The 23,953-nt window shown below is 37.9% G+C and overlaps 1 protein-coding gene across 1 annotated transcript in view; it reads left to right on the forward strand.

The window, feature by feature from the left end:
• Positions 1-23,953, forward strand: part of b4galt2 (UDP-Gal:betaGlcNAc beta 1,4- galactosyltransferase, polypeptide 2) — a 166,851-nt gene that overhangs the window by 74,098 nt on the left and 68,800 nt on the right. Inside the window, exon 3 of the mRNA XM_055201800.2 lies at positions 11,987-12,222. Within this exon, the coding sequence (XP_055057775.2) occupies positions 11,987-12,222 (236 nt within the window). The remainder of the gene's footprint in view (positions 1-11,986; positions 12,223-23,953) is intronic.

Genomic DNA, 23,953 nt, shown 5'->3' on the forward strand with positions numbered 1-23,953 from the left:
AGTAAATAAAAATCGGTTCAGCATATCGGTTATCGGGCACATAAGCATCCAAATATTTCTTATTGGCATCGGTTTAAAAAAATGAGTATCGGTCGATCTCTAATTTTGGCAGTCATTCTACACACCATGTTTGGAGAAGAAATGGCACTGTCCACCACCCCAAGAACACCATACCAACTGTTAAGTTTGGGCATGGAAGCATCATGGTTTGGGGCTGCTTTTCAGCAAGGGGTACTGGCAGACTTCATATTATTGAAGGCAGGATGAATGGAGAAATGTACCGGGACATTCTGGATAAAAATCTGCTGCCATCTACCAGAAAGCTGAAAATGAAAAGAGGGTGGACATTTCAGCAAGACAATGATTCCAAACACAAGGTCAAGGTAACAATGAAGTACTAAGTCAATCACCTGACCTAAATCCCATAGAAAATCTATGGAGAAAACTGAAGATCAAAGATCATAAAAGAGGCCCAAGGAACCGTCAAGATTTAAAGACCATTTGTGTGGAAGAGTGGGCCAGAATCACTCCTGAGCAATGCAGACGGCTGGTCTCCATACAAGAGGCGTCTAGAAGCTGTAATCACCAACAAAGGCTTTTCCACAAAGTATTAAATAAAGTATGTTCAATACTTATTCCCTGTGTCATTTTACTTTATTTATTATGACTCAACTTGTATACTTAAATGTTCTGATTTGTTTGTATGAATTAAATATTTGGCTTGATGGCTACATCTGGTGGAAAGTTTGTGTCAATAGCCCACTTAGAAATCCCCTTACTGATAAAAATGCTGATGTGTCAAATACTTATTTTCCCTGCGGTATATTATATTGCATTTCTGTCAAGAAATCATTCTAAAAGCTACACCTTTAAAAAAAGACTAAAACAAGAACTAAAGTCTCACAATCTAATAGATTATGAGCATCAAAATGTAATCTCACCTATTAATTTCACATAAATTTTAATCTTTGACATGACCTTACTCGGTCAATATTAAAGATATCAAGGTTATATTTTAACAGAATGAAACGTCACCTAATTTTAACTCTTTCGCCGCCATTGACAAGATATCTCGAGATATCTCGTCAATTAAGACAAAACGCTTCCCCGCCAATGACGAGATTTTCTGTATTTCCGCAATACCGCTATTATCCACCAGGTGGCACTTCCGAAGTAGCGCCTCAAGTGAAAGAGAAAGAACTCCGTGTATGTTTTAAAGATCGCTCTGCATCTGATCTCTATCAAAAGTCATTCACAAAAATGGAATTATCTCAGCTTTTTGCTCAAAATTGGGTGTTTTTGAAGAAACCTACCCATGTTTGAGAGGTGATTACAAGAGAACTGATGAAGGTAGGATAAAAAAACTTTTTTTTTTGTTTAAAAGCAGAGGGTCTGTTCTTTCATTTGATATATTGTTTGTTTATATATTTAAAGAAGAACATTTTTTGGAAAGCATTAAACTTGTGAAAATCATGAAAATCTGGCGATGGCTGGCAACTTTTTTTAAAAACGCTGGCGGGGAACAAGTTAAAGAATCAGCCATTTATGCAGAATTGTTAAATTGTTATGTCAGTTCATTATTTCATTGCATCAGACAGTAAGCTAATGAAAATGTATTAAGCTTACCATCCCTAACCATTTTGTTCTACTACATGATCCCTTACAGTGCCGATTGCAAATACTGTACTCGCTCTCAAACTCAAGCCAGTAAAATAAAATATACATTTAAGTCATTGCAATATCACCAATGCTGTGCTAACAAAATCATTTCGAATTTACTGTGAATTTCTTTAACCCCAGTGCTGTCTTAGATTTTTCTATTATGCAATTTCAGATTCAGCAGAGGCGTATTACAGTTCGCCGCTCCTTTTCAAATCACACCCTTCTGGGTCATGTTTCCCAAATCTGTTTCTGTAAATGTCCTCTCCTTTTTGTTTCTCTTGTCGACTATTCAGTTCCAGTTCCGTTCTCCCACTTTCCCTCCTCACTGTCACTCCTCTACCGCTTCAGCTCTATGGCTCTCAATGTGCAGTGTGATGTTCTTCTCCATCTGTTCATATTTTTCTCTCTCTCTTCTGCTTCAACGGTCGCTCACAGCCACGTGGCCCTGCTGTGTGGTTCATGATACGGCCAGCACTCCATCACAGTGGCTAGAGACATTGCGATACAACATGGCAATGGCCCAGGGTGTCTTAAAAACATTCACTATATGACTAATCACACATTTACTTACTCTTGAGTAAATGGCCATTATGAGAAAGCACTGCCGCACTGATAGTACAGCGATGATATTATGGAAATAGCACGATATGGTTCTTGATATGAAGTCTGAATGGCTACTGTATATATGCACCATTATTTACCAGGCGTGTGCCCCTTTTAAAATTGAACTGAGAATGCCTTTTGATCATTTAATTTACAATACGTTCTTTTTTTAGTTAATACATTATAATGCATGTAGAATATTGTACTTTTATCGAAACATTAGTAAGGTTGGCATGACTTAATTGTCATCAATAGAAATATGTGACCCAGTCTGTAAATAATATATTTTTTATGATTTACTGTTTTCTCTACATAAAATCATCTTATATCACGTAAAGAGCATTGTGTAAAAATGTAACCATGATATCTTTAATAATATTGATAGAGTAAGGTCTTGTCAAAGGTAAAATCTCACAATTTGATTATAAAGGAGGTCACATGTCGTGCTGCGTCACACATAGGACAACTCACACTGGACGTGCACATTTAATAGTGCAAGCGTCAGACAGAAGTTGTGTCCCAATTCAAGGGCTGCGACCCAATTCAAGGGCTGCGACCTTCTAAGGATGCAAACTTAAAAGGTAAGCACTCGATCTTTGAAGGTGGCAGCCTCCGAAGTCCACGAAGAGAACTGAAATGAGACGGTCTAGGCTTCGGAGGATTTTGGGAATTTGCTTCACATGCTGCACGCTCCCACCGCGCCTGTCAGCAGGACACAGCGGAGAGGTTTCCGACTTATTAAGGGCCTGTTTACATGATAACATTTGATTTTGGGGCTTAAGGATAACGGGTAAAAACGCAAAAGTCAGCTAACGTTGGCTCTCGTTGTGTACACATTTAAGTCACAGGCATGCGCCATTTCAGGAAAATAACAACTAAGGCCATGTCCCAAATGACGCACTTCATGTGGACTTTCGCTCTCGTGGCCTTAAATTGCGCGTGCTCGCAAAGTCTACGAGTCTGTCGGGTGTCCCATCTGTCATTTTTACACTCCAAAGTGTGCTCATCATGCCCCCTTTGCACCCTTGATGCGGTCTTTGGCGGAGCTCGCACTGCAGCAGGCTTCGCAAACTTTACCAACCCAGAAGTCCTTGCTAAAAATCAGACGACGGATGGGAGGAGTTCACACTGATGGGCAACTTCTCTTCCTATTTCCGGCGTGGAGCTTAAGTTTGTCCCAAAATACGCCCGTTGTGGACTCGTGTCAAGGGTGTCTAAAGTCTGCACTACATGATATCATCAAAGTGTGGACTCTGAGAAGGTCCACAAGTCCGGAGTGTGGCATTTGGGACAGGGCCAAACATGTCAGATTATTTCCATATGTCGGATATTCAAGTTGCCATAGCAGCTCTGATAAATATACAAGAGTCTTTCCAGCAGTTGTTCGAAATATTCACAGCTAGTAGAAGGCGCATTAATTACCTCCACCAAATTGTTGATGCACCAATTCATCGGAAGTAAACCAGACGGCTTTGGACAAGACCTGGGAGAACAAGAAAGAAGGTTGTACGCAGGCGTGCGGACTTGAGCTGCGTCCGAAACCGCATACTGTTCAGTAGGTACTGAATGAGATGAAGTACTTACTGACTGTTAAAACAGTAGGTACTGTATAGTATGAATCCTAGGAGTATGAATGCGATTCGGACATACTACATTCGCCATGTTGATACATCACGTGACATATGTCGTCATCACGCCATACACACATGACGTGAAAACGCCCGCGAATACCCCGAAAACGTCTGCATCGCTGCTTCTTTGTGGCATAACTCCGCTCCTGGGCCATCATTGCATAGTGAAGTGTTCATCATATGCACGCTTCGAAATTTAACTGAAAGTAGTAAGTCATCCGGGTACTTTTCGCATTCGTATTCGGACATACTACTCGCCTCGCCTGCTGCTTTTCATTTACTATAAAGTATGGAAGTAGGCGGTTTTGGACGCAGCATTGGTGTTGTTGTGTGTCAGTCACATTGCCACCCAACCACCTGGAGTGCATACTACATCGGATATCACACACTTTTACGTCACCTTATGCACGCAGCTTTCCCACTCAAAACGCTCATATAAACGCAGAATAAAAATTGATAACACAACGGCACTTTTGCATGTAAACGTAGCCTTAAGTAAATATGAAACCAGGAAAATATTAATTTATTTTAGAAAATATGACATGTTGATATAGATTAAACTAACAGTATATCAAATTAATCCACCTTAGAAATATATGCAACATAAACCGAATAATATTAATACAAAACATAACTTATAGGGGCAGTTTCCCGGACCAGGATTAGCTTAATCCAGGACTAGGCCTTAGTTTATTTAGGAAATATAACTAGTTTTAACAAACATGCCTTACTAAAAACATTACCTGTGTGTATTTTGAGGTAAAACAAAGGGCACTGATGTATTTTAAGATATGTAAGTGCAAGCTGTTTTCAGTTTGGAGAGCTCTTAAAAGTGTTTAAGTCTAGGACTAGTCTAATCCCTGTCCGGGAAACCGCCCCATTATACTTAAAGGAATAGTCTATCCTTTTTCCATATTAAACAATGTTATTACCTTAACTAAGAAGAGTTGATACATACCTCTATCATCTTAGTGGGTGTACTTCATCGCTGTGGCGCGCGGCGACACTTTGATAGCATTTAGCTTAGCCCCATTCATTCAATGGTACCAAACAGAGATAAAGTTAGAAGTGACCAACACATCAATGATTTTCCTATTTAAGACGACTCACCTAAAAAAAACGCTCCCCTACTCTCTCTCATAATGAGAGGGAGAGTATTACTGCACCGAGTCGAAGTACTCCCAAAAGTGCTATTCCGCCATACAATATAGTTACCCTTTTAAATCCGCTTAGAAAAGCGCTACGTTTTATTTTGTGCCACCATACTTGCTCGTATAACTACTTGTTTTAAATAGGAAAATCATTGATGTGTTTGGTGACTTCTAACTTTATCTCTGTTTGGTACCATTGAATGAATGGAACTAAGCTAAATGCTATCAAAGTGTCGCCGCGGGCCACAGCGATAAAGTGCACCCATGATGATAGAGGTATGTATCAACTCTTCTTAGTTAAGGTAATAACATAGTTTAATATGGAAAAAGGATAGACTATTCCTTTAAGAAGTCACAAGAAACTTTTTTTCTGCTAAAAACACACTTTTATTTAATAAAGGTTTGAATTGTTTATTTTAACTGCACAACACATTGGATCATCTGAGATCAGAGTTGAGCATCCATCTAAAGCTCTTAAAGTCAGAATCGGGTGGATGCTTCTCACCGTCTGGATTTAAGCATTACACCAGGTGTCAAGGTAGAGAGAAATAACTGGATTAAGCTTAAGTAGATTTACAGATACTACAAATCTCCTCCATGAACAGGACAAGCATGCCCTTCGCTCAAAGTGTCACCCAATGAGTGACACTTATGTGGTGGAGTATTGTGCTCTTGTGCTTACTCTTTGTCTCTCACACTTTTCTACAGTACAGTGTGTTTCTCTCTATTTCTCTCTTTTGTTTCAACTGCCTGCATTATTATTTGCATAACTGTGATGTTGCGTAACTTTGTTGGCTGTTGGCCTGAGAGTGTGTGGTAGTGATCGGGAGAATGTGGGATTATGAGTGAATTACAGTGAGCGAGCATGTGTGGCCGAGAGATCAAGGTAATAAACCCTTTGTGCTTTGAGTGGCAGCACCTACAATATAGTGTAGAGGTCATAACACACTCGCTAAGCTTAATCCTTACGGTGGCCTGGCTGATATTATATAATGACATGGTCTTGTGTAGCTGTACTTAACTTTTTTTGAGTGGCTTCTTGTAACTTACAACCAGCTGTTTCGATGAAAAACAATGACTGAGCTACAGGTACATGTATAATTTTCATGTGACATTTAGGGGCTGGTAAATCTGATATACTTTAGAATATACTGATGTTTTAAAGGGGACTTTTTTAAGATGTCAAATAAATCTTTGGTGTCTCCAGAGTATGTACTGTATGTGAAGTTTTAGCTCAAAATATCATATATCATATATAATATAGATTTATTATAGTATGTTAAAATTGCCACTTTGTAGGCGTGAGCTTATTGGGTGTGTCCTGTTAAATGCAAATGAGTTGATCTCAGCACTAAATGGCAGTGCCGTTGTTGGATAGTGCAGATTAAGGGGTGGTATTATCCCCTTCGGACATCACAAGGAGAACCAAATTTCAATGATTTTTCTATTTTTTCACGTGCTTGCAGAGAATGGTTTACCAAAACTAAGTTACTGGGTTGTACTTTTTCACATTTTCTAGGTTGATAGAAGCACTGGGGGGACCAAAGTATAGCACTTAAACATGGAAATGTCAGATTTTCATTAAAGGCGGAGTGCACAATGTTTGAAAAACGCTTTGGAAAAGGAGACAGGCCGACTATCAAAACACACTTATAGCCAATCAGCAGTAAGGAGCGTGTCTACTAACCGACATCCTTGCCGGGTTGTGTATGTGTGGGGCGGGTCTTTTAAAAGAAGGTCCTGATTCTATTGGGGTAGGGGCGTGTTTGTTTAGGTGATTTCAAATATCAACATTGGCTTTCAAACATTGTGCACTACGCCTTTAAATGTCCCCTTTAAGAGACCTTATTTATGCTAAGCTGAGCTGTCTCAAGAGAATCTTAATATGAAAGTTTCGAAATATATGAGTATCTTATATTTACTCACTATGCCATTCCAGATATATATGAAATTGACTTTGAGACTGGGTTCAAAAATTGTCCTTTATTAAACTGAAATCACATAATTTTCAAATGTTTTAACTAATCTGACTGTCACTAACAATTAGTTTGTTAATTGACAATGAAGTAATATAATATTTTTTTTGTTAATAAAAAAAGACCTAAGTAAACAATAACCTTTAAAATGACATATATAATAATAATAATAATAATAAGGCATTAATAAGTAACATTTTTTAAAGTAAATACATTATTTTATTCATATTGGTATTGCCATTTTTGGTACAACAGGCCAGGGGTCTCATTTATAAAGCGTTTGTACGCACAAAACGGAGCTGGAAACGTGTGTACGCCAGTTTTCACACAAAGGTTGTGATTTATAAACAAACAAACTTAATGGGAGAATGTGCTTGCAGGGTGGGATCTGAGGATGATTTATGTATGCACACTTGCGGGTGATCTTTGATTTATAAACGGAACATGGCTTTGTTTTATAATTCTTAATATTTTTTGCTGAATGCCATTTTTGGCTTTTGTGTGTACATAGACTTTTAGTAAGGATCCTACGCACAGTTTTATAAATGGGACCCCAGGGCACTACAACTATACCATGCAAATCTACCAATGTGTCGACTAGCATCATCAAACAATGATCATAAAAAATAGGTTTACAACCAAGTTCCCAAGCATGCAGTATGCATTCACCTATCTCCCCAACTTTAACATGCATTATACCCATAGACTGTAAAAAAGATGGATGTAGTGTCCGTGACGTCACCCATTGGTTTGTGAAGATCATTTTTGAAGCTTAAAGTAGGCGTTGCCTGCCGTCACAAATATCTTGGCCGCGCGTCACTGCGCATCACTCACGGATATCCGAAAATGGGTAAAGAGGCGGGACGTGGGTGAAGCTGAGGTGACTGGTTGCTGAGACCACGCCCGCCTAGCTCGACTGTAGCGACGGCAGTTGCTGTTCAACCGTCACTCAAGTGGCCACGGCCTTAATTATGCAGAACTTTAAGGCTTAATATAATTTAAACGGATGAGTTACAAAAAATTCACCCCCCTCACAGTCATGAAGGGCAAAATCAGCTATACAGACCAACAACACTTTTAGTACCAGGCTGTAAACATATTATTTTCTACTGTAAAGTTGGCCATTTTAACATAGAGGTCTATGGGAATTGACCTTTTGGAGCCTGCCTCCAGTCGATGAATTGCAGTTTAAATCACATCCATATTGGCTTCATCAGAGAGATCGGAAGGTTGCCCCTCGACTATACCGTAATCGGTTCATGGTCAGTTACTGGGTACGACACACCTGACAAAGCATGAGCTCTGCAGTCAAGCTGTATATTCATGAGAGATGTTATGACTAGGCAGTGAAGCGACCGGAGGAGGCTCTTATCAATGGCCTTAGTCATCTGCAATGTGTGCAGGGGGAACGCAGTGTACTGGAGCATCTGAGCATCCAGCCACTACGGCAGGTGTTCAGAGCGTCCACGCAGAGAAAGGTTTTCATCGCTCTGTTTCCTCCATGCTGCCACCTGACTACTTGCTTTACTCATATATAACAGAGCTAATTGGAAGTAGCTGGATCCAATGAGTCTTTGTGGAGATCACTTCAAAGGGACGTTTGGCAAGATAGGGCGATGGCACACAGTGATGCCACACACTGGATTTATTGAAAGAAGAAGAAAGGGGCTTATAATTTGCTTGGTTGCTGCTACGTCTCATGAAAAGTGAACACAACAGCCATTTTTCCTCCGTTCTATATCTCCACGTCCATGACAATTGGCCAATTACTGCTTACTTATGGAAACCACCAGAGCAAGAGTTGCATAATGGAAATGGAAAGCATACTGCAGGGTAATTGTATTATAAACATATGACAATGAAATCTGAAAGTCCTCTATCTCATGCTAGAGGAGGATGTTTCACTCACATCTACAAACAGACCTTTTCGCTCTTGCCCTGCTGACCGCCTGATGCTTATTGTAATGATGTGGGTGACATGAAGACAAGGCCCTCCTAGCGATCAGCTATAAATGTATTTTTAGCCAACCTGTCCTCCGCTTCATAAAATGAAGTGCGCTTGCGGCCGTGAGATATTAACATGAAGCTGTTCTTCAACTGAAAAGTAATGTAATGGTGAATAAGATGTTGCTGCTGTCAGGGTCAGCATGATTTCTGTTAGCTGTGTCCTCCATGTGTCAACAGTGAGACGTACAGGACATTATGCAGTATGTGTTAAGATTATTGTAGTGTAATAAAACCTTGTGTATATAAATTTATAACCAATTTTGCTTAAAGTACCAGCATTGCGTGTGTTATATTACAGGTATTTGCGCCATTATTTAACACGGAAAAAAGAATGACTTAAACCATTTTGTGCTTGAAATGACTGCAATTGTAGCTGATAGAAGGCTTGGCAAAGATCAGAGAGCACGTGATACAATGCAGATGATTGTTTTAACATGTATCAGTTTATTTGGAATGACAGAGAAACATATTATTTAAAAAATATTGTTGTCAATATAGATGACAGTAAATTGAGAGGGAAGCAGCAGCCCATTTGCATTTAAAGAGACATTTATTTATTTAATGTTTATTTGACAGGGAAAAATGCATAAAACTTCGCATTATAAAAAATACAAAGGAGATGCCATGCATACAGGTTTATAGCCAAGACTAATTTGCAACCCCTGTCCCTGGTTAGGCTTGTAAGTTTAAACCAGAGATTACAGAGTATTGAAGCAAAAAAGTATAGCTATTAAAATACATACAATAAATACATGGGTGATTCTCACGAAAACTTGGTTTTAAAAATGTCAAGCATGAAAATGTAAAAATTGCTTAAATTTACTTTTTTTCTCACCAGACATTGAAAACAAAGTCTGGAGTAAATGGGAACAGTAATTTAAAAACTTTTACTTATCATTTAACACTTTTTGTAACATAATTTTAAAAATTAGTCCTAAAAGATCTCATTACCGCAACAGTCAGAAAACATCAACACTGATATATTTTCAAAATTACATGACAAACCTGAAAGAACATAATTTGGAGATTCTGCACATGCATTTAAAATCAAAGTATTATGCTTCTATTAATTAAATTAACATTTAATAAGCATCTGTTGCGGTACTGATAATCAAAATGTCGTGTAAGCATTCTGACAAGACAATATTTCAAATTAACTGTAAAAAAATGATCTTACCTGGTAGCCATCTTGAAGTAACTGGTCCATGTGCTTGGTCACTCAAAATCAAACTTTATTAAAATTCTGTATGTGTGCTTAAACTGTTCTCAAAAAGTGTTGCGGAGGATGAGAACATCAGGCATGGACACATCATTTTCCTAATTTTTCTTCATTATTATTATACATGAATATTCAGTAAATATTTTTTCTGTCATCTAAAGTAGTTTAGCAAAACATCCATTTATTTCTTTTCTTAATATTTTTGTGTTAATTTGATTAAATTACAACATAACGCATGTTCAAACACAGCCGGACACATTGCGGTAATGAGAATTTCAGCAGAAAATGAGATAAAATGTACAATTATAAATTCTTATGTTGAAATCACACATTGTGCAAGGTAGAACACAGTATTGTGTTAATTCTGATGCTTTTTAATGTTACTATATTACACATTTTAAAGCTAAAATCATTAGTGCCGTGGTGTTTCAATGGTTTCGTGAGAATCACCCATATCCCATACATAAAATAAGATGTGGGCTTAAATAAATGTAGTTATTACTATAAAACAGAATCTAGACAAATTTAACATACATATACATTGCGTTGTATCCTGTATTGTCAGTGTTCACAAAGTTGTTTCAGTTTCAGCCATTGCTTTAAATGTGTATTAAAATCCTTAAGTCCTTTCAATGTTTCTAATGGAAAAGCGTTCCACCATTTTATGCCTCTTACTAAAAGTGATGTCTGACCAAATGTTGTTCTACGTTTTGCGACTATAGAGTTTCCACTTATTGTGCTCTAGTTCTTATTCCGCTCTTTTGTTTCACTACTAGTTGACAGAATATTTCTTGTACAATGTTATTTATACACTTAAATATATTATGCTTCCTTAGGATTATGCAATAGTGCCATCTTATAGGTTTCTGGTCCATTACTTTTAATGACAAACACAAAAGCAGCACTTTCTCTTACACACCCCAAAATGGGCCTTTTCGACATGGTATAATAAATCATCTATAGGGGATTTGGACCTGAAACTTCATAGACACATTTTGGGGACATCTGAGAGTAATATTATATCTTGAAAAATTACCGTATCATGTGACCTTTAAATAAGGGATGAGTAATTTTTTATCATTAATGCCAGAAATTTGATTTGATTATCATAACTGATTACCTATATGTTGGAATCTAACCAGAATGGTATTTTAATGATCAGAAAAGAAACCTAAAATTTTCATTACCTAAAAATTGCCCTCCATGCATATTCAGTAGTTGTGTGGATGCCTCAGCAAATGGGTATTGTAGAGGCCTCCATGACAAAAGTATTGACATTTATGAATTTGGCAGATGCTTTTATCCAAAGTGACTTACAATGCTCAATGTCAAGACATATCATTTTGTCAATATTTGTGTTCCCTGGGATTGAACACACAATCTTTGTGCTGTAATTGATCTACAGGAACATATAAAGTTATGCTAATAAGTCGTAGTGTAATGCTGTGTACACAATGAACGCGAGGCATCGCGTTTGGTGTGTACGGCCCATAATACAAAGTTTGTGTGTGTGAACATATATTCAAGCCTCACTTTCACTTATTGATTGGCTGTTTTAGCTTAAGTTCTCTGGGTCAGTGAAAAAGCAAAAGCGACTGGATGAAATTTTGTAACCCTTCTTCTGATGGTGATCATATTATTACTTTGATCAACACAAAAACACTCATATACGCTCTTCTTAGAGTAAGTGCTCATAAATGCTCTCATAAGGACTCGCTGACCCTCTGTTTTGTTTAGTGGGGCGTCTTCTCATCGAATTCAGCACCCCGATAACCCTGGAGCGGGTACAGAGAGAAAACCCTAATGTGACAGAAGGGGGCAAATACACACCTTCAGACTGCCGGCCCAAACAGAAAGTGGCCATCATCATCCCATTCAGACACAGAGACAACCACCTGAAGTACTGGCTTCACTACGTGCATCCAATCCTGCGCCGACAAAAGATCGACTACGGCATCTTCATCATTAACCAGGTTAGTGAGTCTTCTGATAGAAGCACTAGTATGTAGAAAAATAAGCTTAAAATTAGTTAGTCGGACTCTCAGCTGCGTTAAATAGTCTGTTTTGGTGGTTTTAGACTGTAAAACTATGTCGTGCTGGTTTTAGCAAGTTTTGTTTTTTTCTGGATTTTTTAGTTGGTTGTTAACTTTAACAGCTACATTTACACTGTTAGAAGAAAAGGTAGAGAAGCTGTCCATAGGACGGTACCATTTAAAAAGGCCCTAATATTATGTACCATTTAGCTACTGGGTACTATATGCACCCTTTAGGTAAAAATGTACTTTTTGAAAGAGTACCACCCCAGTCATGGGCTGCAATTTATTTTTCTATCGGTGGGTGCTCAGTACAACTTCATGCAACTCTTAGGTTGCTTGGCAAAGGAGCTCCCTAATTTTGATTAAAATTAATTGAGCATATCTGGCATATTTCCATGGGTGCTCGGCCATTTCGGTGGGTGCTTGAGCCCCGGGGCCTATGACCCCAGTGACAACTGTTCTTCTCATAGTGTAGGTAAACGTGGGATGCTGATGATGCAAATCTAATATTGTTTGAAAACTAAGCACTATAAAGTAAAGATAACCGGTGATGGTGGGGATGAAATAAAACCCATCTTTAGATGAAGTACAGTAATTGACCCAGGTCTAAAAACAGCTGGAAGCATTGCTGCTCCGCTATTTCAGTGTCTTTCATCAGACTGTTTCTGTTTGTATGGTGTAAACCTGGAGGGACGTTCAAGGCTGTGAGAAATCATTTGCCTGCTGGCACATGTTAGTCTGCCCAGGCCTGTTGTTTGAGTTAATGTGTTAAATTAATAGTTTGCACTTATTGGTTTTTTAATGTTTACAGAGTACGGTAATGCAAGTCGCCGAGTAGTGAGCATTTTTCTGTGGAGTAACAAACCAGGGCAAGAGCCTGTTATTGATGGAGCAGGGGCTGAACTTTAAATGAAGGTGGCATTTCACATCACTTAATGCAGCATACTGTAAATATGTGCATAGATAGATTTATAGATTTAAAGCCACTGAACACATTTTATTTCTTTGTATTCTTTCTTTCTTAAAAGTTTACTTTTGTTTTTTAGGGGTGGCACAAGTGGCTCAGTTGGTACAGTAGCATTTAGGGAAGTCCCGTTTAGGGTTTTTTTTCCCTCGAGTCCAAGTCCGAGTTGATTTTGAGTATCTAACGATAACGAGTCCCGATCCGACACTTTTATAATACATAAAAAAAGAATAAAGAAGAGCGAAAAAACAGATCCAGGATGTTCCTTAATTTTTTATTTAATCCACCTTATTTTAACATTTAACAACTCTATGAACAAACAGAGCACTTCTGTAGCATCTCTGCAACAAAGTGATGTCATGCCGCACGCGTTGCTGTTTCTGTGTGGAGTCAAAAGGGTCTAACTTTGTGCCAGTGCATAACTATAGATGTGTTCAAAAATAATGAGATTAATTGAGCACATGGTGACAAAAACGATCGACGCGTCGTTTAAATGAGGGGTAAAAACCTGGTGGTGCAATCTGTTTTTGTCGTCCTGCACGCACGAGCGTGAAGCCTATGAATGAAAACACGCCATTATTCGCTTCTCGTCAGTTCACACACACACCAGCGCGGAGCAGAGCGAGACTTTCAGCCTATGTGCCTGACCTAATTTAAACACATGTATCCGAGTCCTGATCAGGAGGTAATGTCCGATTCCGATCGAGTCTGAAACAACGTGATCGGGCCCGATTTCCGATCACGTGATCGGGACATAGCATTGTTGCTTGCCTCACAGCAAGAAAGTTCCCGTTTTGAGCACCAGCTGGGTCGGCATGTCTTTATGTGTGGAATTTGCATGTTCCCCTAATGTCAGCGTTGGTTAAGTTCGGGAACTCTGGTTTTCTCCCACATTCCAAAGACATGCAGGTTGGGTGAATTGGAGATGCCAGATTGCCGTTCTCCAACTTGTGTGTCCATTAACCAAATTTTGCCGTGAATATAGCCATAGATGCTGGAATGGCATTAAGAAATAAACAATGGTTGCAAACATTCCTCAAAATATCTTCCTTTGTGTTCATCAGAACAAAGAAATATATACACGTTTGTAACAACATGAGAGTGAGTAAATGATGACAGATTTTTCATTTTTGGGTGAACTTTCCCTTTAAGAGTCAATAATAAGCATACTACACAAAGCTAGTCTGATGTAGAAATAGTAATAAAGCTCTTTTTTGTTACCAAAAACTCTATTACATATCTTTGTTTGTCTTTGTAATATTTCTGCAAAAACTACTGGAGTTAATAAAATGTGAACGTTGACAGAAATGTGCAACAGCTTAAATTTTCGAAACTTAAAGGGACACTCCACTTTTTTTTTTAAATATGCTAATTTCCAGCTCACCTAGAGATAAACATTTGATTTTTACCGTTTTGGAATTCATTCAGCTGATCTCCGGGTCTGATGCTACCACTTTTAACATAGCTTAGCACAATCCATTGAATCTGATTAGATCATTTAGCATCATGCTAAAAAATAACCAAAGAGTTTCGATATTTTTCCTATTTGGAGCTTGACTCTTCTGTGGTTGCATTGTGTGCTAGGACAGACGGAAAAAAGTTGCGATTTTGGGGGGGTATGGCTAGGACTATAGGCGTAATATCATTGCACCTGCTGCAGCCATGTTACAGCAGCAAAGTTCTTGATTATTACGCCAGGATGAGAGTATAGTTCCTAGCCATATCTGCCTAGAAAATGGCAACTTTAAATTTTCTGTTGGTCTTGGTGCACGATGTAGCTACAGAAGAGACAAGTTTTAAATAGGAAAAACATAGAAACTCTTTGGTTATTTTTCAGCCCAATGCTAATGGTCTAATCAGATTCAATGGATTGTGCTAAGCTATGCTAAAAGTGGTAGTGCCAGACCTGGAGATCGGTTGAATGAATTCCAAAATGGTAAAAATCAAATATTTAACTCTAAGGGAGCTGAAAAATGAGCATATTTTCAAAAAAAAAGTGGAGTTTCCCTTCAATGAAACTCTTTTTATTAAATACTGAAATAGTTGAATTAGGATGGATCCGATCCAGTTAATGGACAAACCAGACACAGAGTTCAGCAATGAAAGTCAGCCGTGTTACTTTTAAAAGGATTATACACATCATGTCATTCTTTATCAGTATCACCGACAAGTAAAAGGAAAACACGCTGCATAATGTTAACACAATTCAATCTGGCAGGTAATGAAAAAATAAAAGGCAGGTCAGTGAGGACTTTATCTCTCTTTCTTAGTGTCACTCTCTCTATGTCTCTTGAACTTTCTGCAGGACGACAGTTGGGATCACTTCATGTATCATGTTCACTAGAGTGTTAAATCATTTTAAGTAAGGATGTTTTAGTCAGGGCTGGGGGAAGACGTGCTAATTCCTTAGATCTTGCGGCTGCTGGATAAATGCTGTTGTGTCTCGAGTGTTTAAACTGTAGTTTTGAAAGAAGTGTGTGCCATCTCCAGATATTTTTCATCTGGCAAGTTTGACACAGAAAATGCCTATTTCCTCTGTAAAATTAGGTTTTCTTTGCTTGAGGGGTCAGGTTAAACTGATATGATTTTGCACATGATAGCAGGTCTGAGCTGGTCATTAGATGGTACAATCTTGAACCCATAGATATTTACAAATAGATGCCTCATTTGGATGCCCTATATATGTATCCGCCAATTTGGAGGGTTTGGTTGCAAACGTCACAAACGTTTTCCAGGATACCACAACATTACGCAGTTTTTCTCCTTAGCACCCTATTATATACACTCACCCAAATAATTATTAGGAACACCTGTTCAATTTCTCATTAATGCAATTATCTAATCAACCAATCATGGGCAGGTGCTTCAATGCATTTAGGGGTGTGGTCCTGGTCAAGACAATCTCCTGAACTCCAAACTGAATGTCAGAATGAGAAAGAAAGGTGATTTAGGCAATTTTGAGCATGGCATGACTGTTGGTGCCAGACGGGCCGGTCTGAGTATTTCACAATCTGCTCAGTTACTGGGATTTTCACGCACAACCATGGAAAAATGTTGCCTGGTCTGATGAGTCTCAATTTCTGTTGAGACATTCAGATGGTAGAGTCAGAATTTGGCGTAAACAGAATGAGAACATAAATCCATCATGCCTTGTTACCACTGTGCAGTTTTCTTGTGTTTCTTGGCACACTTAGGCCCCTTACAAAGCACATTGTTTTTTTAATGACTATAATGGAGCCCTGCTGACCCTGAATGCTGCATGGGCAACATTTTTCCTTTGATCATGAAGGAAGATCTGTTAAAGGATTTAATAGTGTTAAAGTGTGGACAGCTGAAGAAATGAAGCTAAAAACACTACATCAAATTTGTAGCTAATACTATTAACAAATAAACCAAAACATGTTGACATGAAATTAGAATTGACATTGACTCTTTTAAATCTTCTTTTACTGTACATGGTTTATGGTTTATTGCATGAAGCCACACCAGCACGAAAACTTATTCTAGTAACCCCCCCCCCCCCCCAAAACAAAAAAAAAAAACAGGACTCTGCAGTAGGGCATCCAGGACCCCTGTAATGCCATAAAACAAGTCTCCCAGATCTGAACTGAGCTTGCCAGGTTTGTGAACACTTTCACTTTTTATCTGTAGTTTTCTTGTTTTCTCTCACGTACGGAGCACAATGTGTTATTCAATCTCAAAACCGTCTCCCGAATGTAATAAGTGCTCTTGTCCGCCTGTTTCTTTCTCAACCTTCAGACATTTTCCAACTCTATTTCAAAGCACATTGGGAGCCTCCAGCCGCTTCCTTTTGCTTCTTAAACAGATTGTTATTATGTCTGCTTATGATAGCGTTGTGCGGGGTAGGAAGAGGACTGTGGCTGCCAGGGACAGAGTCCAATATTTCCTCGCCTCCCCTCATGCACATCGTGTTCACTGGACGATTTCCCAGATGCACAGAGACAAGTTAATATATGAAACTGTGTAAAGCATATATTATTTTTTCTTGCTAATATGACACATTGGGCTCCGGTTCCTCCGTGTGTGAAGTGCATTCAAATATATCTCATTTTGTTATTTTTTTATACATGACCATGAACCACTTACTTTCACTGAACTCTCAACTCTATTTTACCTTGTGTTAACTTTCCAATGCAATTAATAATCATTCATTATGGTAGTAAGGTCAAACAATGAAATATAGATGAGGAGCTCTTGAGATAGATTTCGATTTACATGCCAAACCTCGAGCGAACACTCATCCAGGATTAGGTTTGAATTATCCACCTTATTTTTGATGTAAATGTGGGTGCCGCCATCTTTGAGCTTCTTTGTGTAAGACTTCCAGTGAGCAACTAAAGTTAATAATAGTCGTATTGCGTCGGATATGAGGGTGCCGTTTTGACTGGCTTTTTAACGTTTATTATGAAATCCGAGAAGATTGGCATAATTTGTGCAGTAAGGGGTTGCCATACAAACGCATTAGATTTCTACAAAGCATTTGTTTAAACCATAATCCACGCACAAGAGCTAAATGTGGATGTGGGTCACGTGCACCCATTATCTGTATCCACAAATCCATCCAGTAAACATTTTCAAAGAAAGTTAACAATAAAAACAACAATCATCCTACATAATGTAGTAAACATTCAGTGAAAATATAACATTGATATTGTCTGTAAGGTCATGTCAAAGATTGAAATCAATAACTGTATGGATTTGGTTTTGAGGCTTTTGTCTGGTTTTCACAGACAGTGTGTTGCATATAACAGTTTTTTTGTCATCCAAAATGAAGCTAACACTCACTCATATTTTTTAACAATTTTAACACATTTCGTTTTTTTCTTTTTTAGAGAACAATTATATTGAATAATATAATATGAAATAGTTTGTTTTATTGTCGCCCACACATTGATTTAGAGTTGATACTAAGAATCCAATACCAAACCTAAAATTGCTAAATTGCCATCATCAGTTTAGTCTGATTTAAGAATGTGCTTCATGGGTGATATGTGAGATCAGGTTCATATACCTCAGTCATCCAGTTTAGGTGAAAAGGTGAGATGGAGTACATTGAGGACAGTTAAGGGTGCAGGATTTGCTCTGATACACAATGCACAGCTGTCACTGCTGACCTTTAGATGCTATGTCATCATTACATCACCTATCAGCATGTCATTTCCTTTCTTGATAAGCTCTTCTTTTTTTCCACCTGTCTTGCTCACGTGTGGATAAATAAAAACGAGTCGGAAAAGCAACCCTTTTTATTATTTGTGTGCTGTTGTAAAACTCTTCCAGATTGGATGTTCAAGCCTCTGTTGAGCCAACAGGAAAACAACCAAACTTGTTATTGCATGTTACTCTTTGTGAACAGCAGGCTTTTCTCCTGTTGTGTGTTAGTGTTGTGCGGGGTTCTGTTATGGTGTCATTGTTTTGCGTTGTGTGTGGTTCTGGTGTCAGGGTGTTGGTGGTGCAGCATTGTATTTTATTATTTATTAGAGAGAATCGTACATTTTCGAATAAACTAGAAACTGGTTTGGTGAATGTACGAGGAGATGTGGAGCACATGTGCTTGTTTGTGATTGGTATTTATCTCCCATTGGCTGCCGTGTCAGCTAGTGTGGTCATCTTTTATTCGGTGTGGGATTGAAACATTGTCTAACCCTTGAATGTAATTCACATTACAAACTGCTTCCCTCTGTTAAAAGATAAAGTCTCATTGTGTAAATTTAACCGATACAAAACTTTCTTGTACCTGTATAGGGAAAAATGCTTAATAACTGTTTTTTACTCTTTTACTCTATATGTGACCCTGGACCACAAAACCAGTCCTAAGAGTAAATCTTTTATTAGATACATCATCCGAAAGCTAAATAAACATTTTCCATTAATATATGACATTCTAATAGGACAATGTTTACCCGAGATACGTCTGTTTGAAAATCTGAGCGTGCAAAAAAATCTAAATATTAAGAAAATCTAATTTAAAGTTGTCAAAATAAACTCCTTAGCAACACATAATACTAATGATAAATACATGTATGATATATTTATTAGGGATGCACCGAATCCAGATTTTTTGGGTTCGGCCGAATACCGAATCCGAAACCGAATACCGAATCCGAAACCGAATACCGAATCCTACTCGCATCCTTATTCCATTGCAGGGCTCGCAAAATTTCAAAATCCCTGCTAGCCCTTCGGGCAGGCACTCTTCAGTTTTTGGTAGGCCGAAATTTTGCCAATACAAAGCCAATAGGGTCTCTAACCACAATGTTTAATCTGCTATTCTTGTTATTGTTTTGATGCTGTTGTTTTTTTAACAAACAACAAAAATTGATTTCCATGTAAACCAACTGTTCCTGCTCATCCCCACACCAGATATACTCACCATTTAAAAGTGGTTCAGTGGGTCACAAAACTCAGAGTTTGGATCATCCAATTAGAGATTGGATCATTTTTTCGATCAGAAAAACAGGGGCTACTGTCGCTTTAAGAGCGATTCTGCACAGAGTCACTCTCTTCACTGCCCGTACAATCTATATCACTTTAAAGCTTGCTGCTGACAGGACGAAGTTGGAGGATTTGCACAAAAATCCATGACAAATCATTACGGATTGCTTTCTGTACTGCGTCTTTTTGCGCGATCGCGAAAGTAAAACTCGAGCGCGCGCTCAAACGCAATTTAAATACCCAATGCCTGAATTTCATGCACCACAATTACCCATTCAAATCTGTGAGAGAATACATAAGCATTTAAATATATTTTTTCCTCCCTATAAGTCAAGATAGCCCGACGGGCAGGGCGGGGATGCATTTTGATACCCCGACTGCAAAGCACAATGAAAGGATGCGGTGCGATGCGCTAGTTTTTCCAGGTGCGTCCACGAAATGTGAAATGGCCCTAAGGCTCACCCGAAAAAAAAAACCACCTATCTCCACGTCAGCACCTGATGTGTTTAATCAACGGCCGCGTGACGTCGACCAGTGGAGCGCAAGCCTAGGGTTCGGTTCGGTGGAAAAAAATATAAGATTCTTCCCGTCAAAAAGCCCAGTATTCGGCTGAATCCGAATCCTGGATTCGGTGCATCCCTAATATTTATGGTAGGAATTTTACAAATATCTTCATGGAACATGATCTTCATTTCCGAATGATTTTTTGGCAATAATAGATAAGGTTGACCCATAATGTACAATGTATTGTTGGCTATTGCTAAAAATATACCCGTGCGATTTATAACTGGTTTTGTGGTCCAGGGTCACATATGTCTATGCAGCAACGAATTTCCTTTCGAGGATAATAAAGTATACCTATCCTTACATTTACCAGAATTCTCATCTTTAAAATTATATTAAGCTTTACAGTTGCACATAATTAAGGGCGTGGCCACTCAAGTGGCGGTTGAACAGTCACTGCTGTCACTAGAGTTGAGCTAGGTGGGTGTGGTTTCAGCAACCAGCCACCTCATCATCACCCACGTCTCGCCTTTTTACCCATTTTCGGTTATCTGCGAGTGATGCGCTGTGAAGTGCGGCCAAGATGGCGACGACAGGCACTGCCTACTGTTGGCTTCAAAAATGATCTTCAGAAACCTATGGGTGATGTCACAGACAATACGTACATATTTTTTACAGTCTAGGGTCATGACTCACATGCACCTTTATGTCATCCTAAATTTTAAAATCCTGTTCTCTTATTTCCGCCAGATACTAAGATAACACTGTGCACCAACGGTTTGCTGAACTGTATATCTTCTGATTACAAACCTTATCTACCATGTTTGAAAAATTTATGCAAAGGAAGATAAGAATTAGGTAAGGATTTTGTCTGTACTGTCAATTAAAATTATTCAGCTAAACTTAAGCTAAAAATTCAGCTAAAGTTTTTGGTTTTGTAATTTCTAGACTATGTAGATAGCTTAGCTGGATAGGCATGCACAAATTTGTAAACATTCTTGTTTATTTCTTTTCACTATGCTTCTGGCTGGGTGATTCTCACGAAAACTTGGTTTTAAAAATGTCAAGCATGAAAATGTAATAATTGCTTAAATTTACTTTTTTCCCACCAGACTTGAAAAACAAAGTCTGTAGTAAATGGGAACATTAATTTAAAAACTTTTACTTATCATTTAACACTTTTTGTAACATAATTTAAAAAATTAGTCCTAAAAAATCTCATTACCGCAACAGTCAGAAAACATCAACACTGACATATTTTCAAAATGACATGACAAACCTGAAAGAACATAATTTGGAGATTCTGCACATGAATTTAAAATCAAAGTATTATGCTTCTATTAATTAAATTAACATTTAATAAGCATCTGTTGCGGTAATGATAATCAAAATGTCTTGTAAGCATTCTGACAAGACAATATTTCAAATTAACTGTAAAAAAATGATCTTACCTGGTAGCCATCTTGAAGTAACTGGTCCATGTGCTTGGTCACTCAAAATCAAACTTTATTAAAATTCTATATGTGTGCTTAAACTGTTCTCAAAAAGTGTTGCGGAGGATGAGAACATCAGGCATAGACACATAATTTTCCTAATTTTTCTTCATTATTATTATACATAAATATTCAGTAAATATTTTTCTGTCATCTAAAGTAGTCTAGCAAAACATCCATTTATTTTTTTTCTTAATATTTTTGTGTTAATTTTATTAAATTACAACATAACGCATGTTCAAACACAGCCGGACATATTGCGGTAATGAGAATTTCAGCAGAAAATGAGATACAATTTACAATTATAAATTCTTATGTTGAAATCACACATTGTGCAAGGTAGAACACAGTATTCTGTTAATTCTGATGCTTTTTAATGTTACTATATTACACATTTTAAAGCTAAAATCATTAGTGCCGTGGTGTTTCAATGGTTTCGTGAGAATCACCCAGCTATACTGTACATTTTCATATGAATTTCAGAATTAAAAAGTGCAACCAGTGTAATACGATTCAGATCATTTGGGCTTGTTATTTTATGGTGAGCAGCAGAGACAATTTAACAATGACTGAGGTACAGTAGGGGAGAGCGGGGCACAAACTAACGATTTAAAAAAATATTTAATTTAGATACTTTTTTTACACAATCAACACACACATCTCTACTACAAATGAACACTTAAAGTTTGTTTTTGGGACCTATACCGTTATTCGTACAATTAAACTGAAAGTGACAGGAGTGCAAACGTTATAACTTACCCATAATTTGGGTTAATTGTAAAAAAGAGAGGTTTTGTTGTAACACCTGCTTGAAAATTTAGTTACACAAATAATTCAATAAAATTCTGTTCATAGTGTACGTGTTACAACTAACCCCGCCATGTAAAAATGTTTTCAATCCCAGCTATCAGTTGCTAACATGTTTTAAAATGGTAGAAAATAATATAAGGTTGGATTTGGTGACTTACACACCCAACTCGGAAATCGAAAAAACATAAGATGAAGAAATTTACTTCCATGCCTTCAAAACACTCTTTGTTTAATATCTTAACGTAAATGCATAAAAACCTTTCACAAAATCACAGATCATCTTCTGACAGCAAGATAAAAAGACCAATAGCACAGATTGCTTGGCCTTGTATAAATATGTAAAGTAGCCGTGTTACAATTAACCCCGCGTTAGTTTGTGCCCCGCTCACCCCTACATCAGGTCTGGGATTATCAGATATGAGAAGTCAGCTGCAGCTTTTACTGTGAAGCAAAGTTCTGCCTTTCATCTTTGGGTTTTTTGCTAAATGAGTGTAGATTTTTCAAACACAGTAGAGAAGGAGCTTTGTAATAAGAAAATGAGTTATATGACTATATTTGACTATAAAGTGGCTTCAGTAACAGGACTGGCTACTGTCAAATGTCAGATTGAATCTGCTGACTTTAAAAGTTTTACTGATTTCTGCAGAAACCAGATCCAATCGGTTTCTACCCTGCTAAAATGAGACTGGCCTGTAACCAGGCATTTTCATTATTGCCAAGCTCAGAGCCAGTTAAGTTGAGATCACATTACTCTTGGACAGTGGCTGTTTGGCTCTTTAACACTGTAAATAAGCAACCAAACGCTTGTATTTTGTGCTGAGTTGAAAGAGAATCTGATCTGGGTATATGGGTGTTTATTCAACTAGCCTACTGTATGAGGATTTATGGCCCAGTTGGTTTATTTTGTTTTAATTTTAGAAAATGCAATCTTTAACAGCATGCTGTGTATGCCTTTACATTTTTTTTACTTTCTCTACAGTGGACATAGTGGTGTAGTAGATAAATGAGACATTCATGTTTTACAAGACTAAAGGTACATTCACATTATAAGCGACTTTGTTGTCATAAAAAAAAAGTGATTAACGTCCGCTCCAGTTATTGGCGAGAGATGAATGACGTAAATTCCACTGCTTCATTCTCATTGGTACTCGCTCCCGAAAGTTGCTCATAATTTGCACCGGAAGTCGCCAAGCTTCCATTAAAATCAATGAGATTGTGTCGCCCTGCTACTGCTAGTCGCTGCTAGTCTAAATGCAATTTAAGGCCTGGGTTTACAGACATCGCTTAGCTAAAGACAGAAAGGGACATTACTGGTGTGCATTTCAAGACAAATCAATGGCACTGGCATAGTTTCAAAATGTGTTTTAGTCTAGGACTAGCATTAATCCTTTTCTGTGAAACTAAGGGTAATAATTTTCCCATAAATGTGTCATATCTGAAAACA

This window comes from Misgurnus anguillicaudatus, chromosome 2 (genome assembly GCF_027580225.2).
Source record: "Misgurnus anguillicaudatus chromosome 2, ASM2758022v2, whole genome shotgun sequence".
Lineage (NCBI taxonomy): Eukaryota > Metazoa > Chordata > Actinopteri > Cypriniformes > Cobitidae > Misgurnus > Misgurnus anguillicaudatus.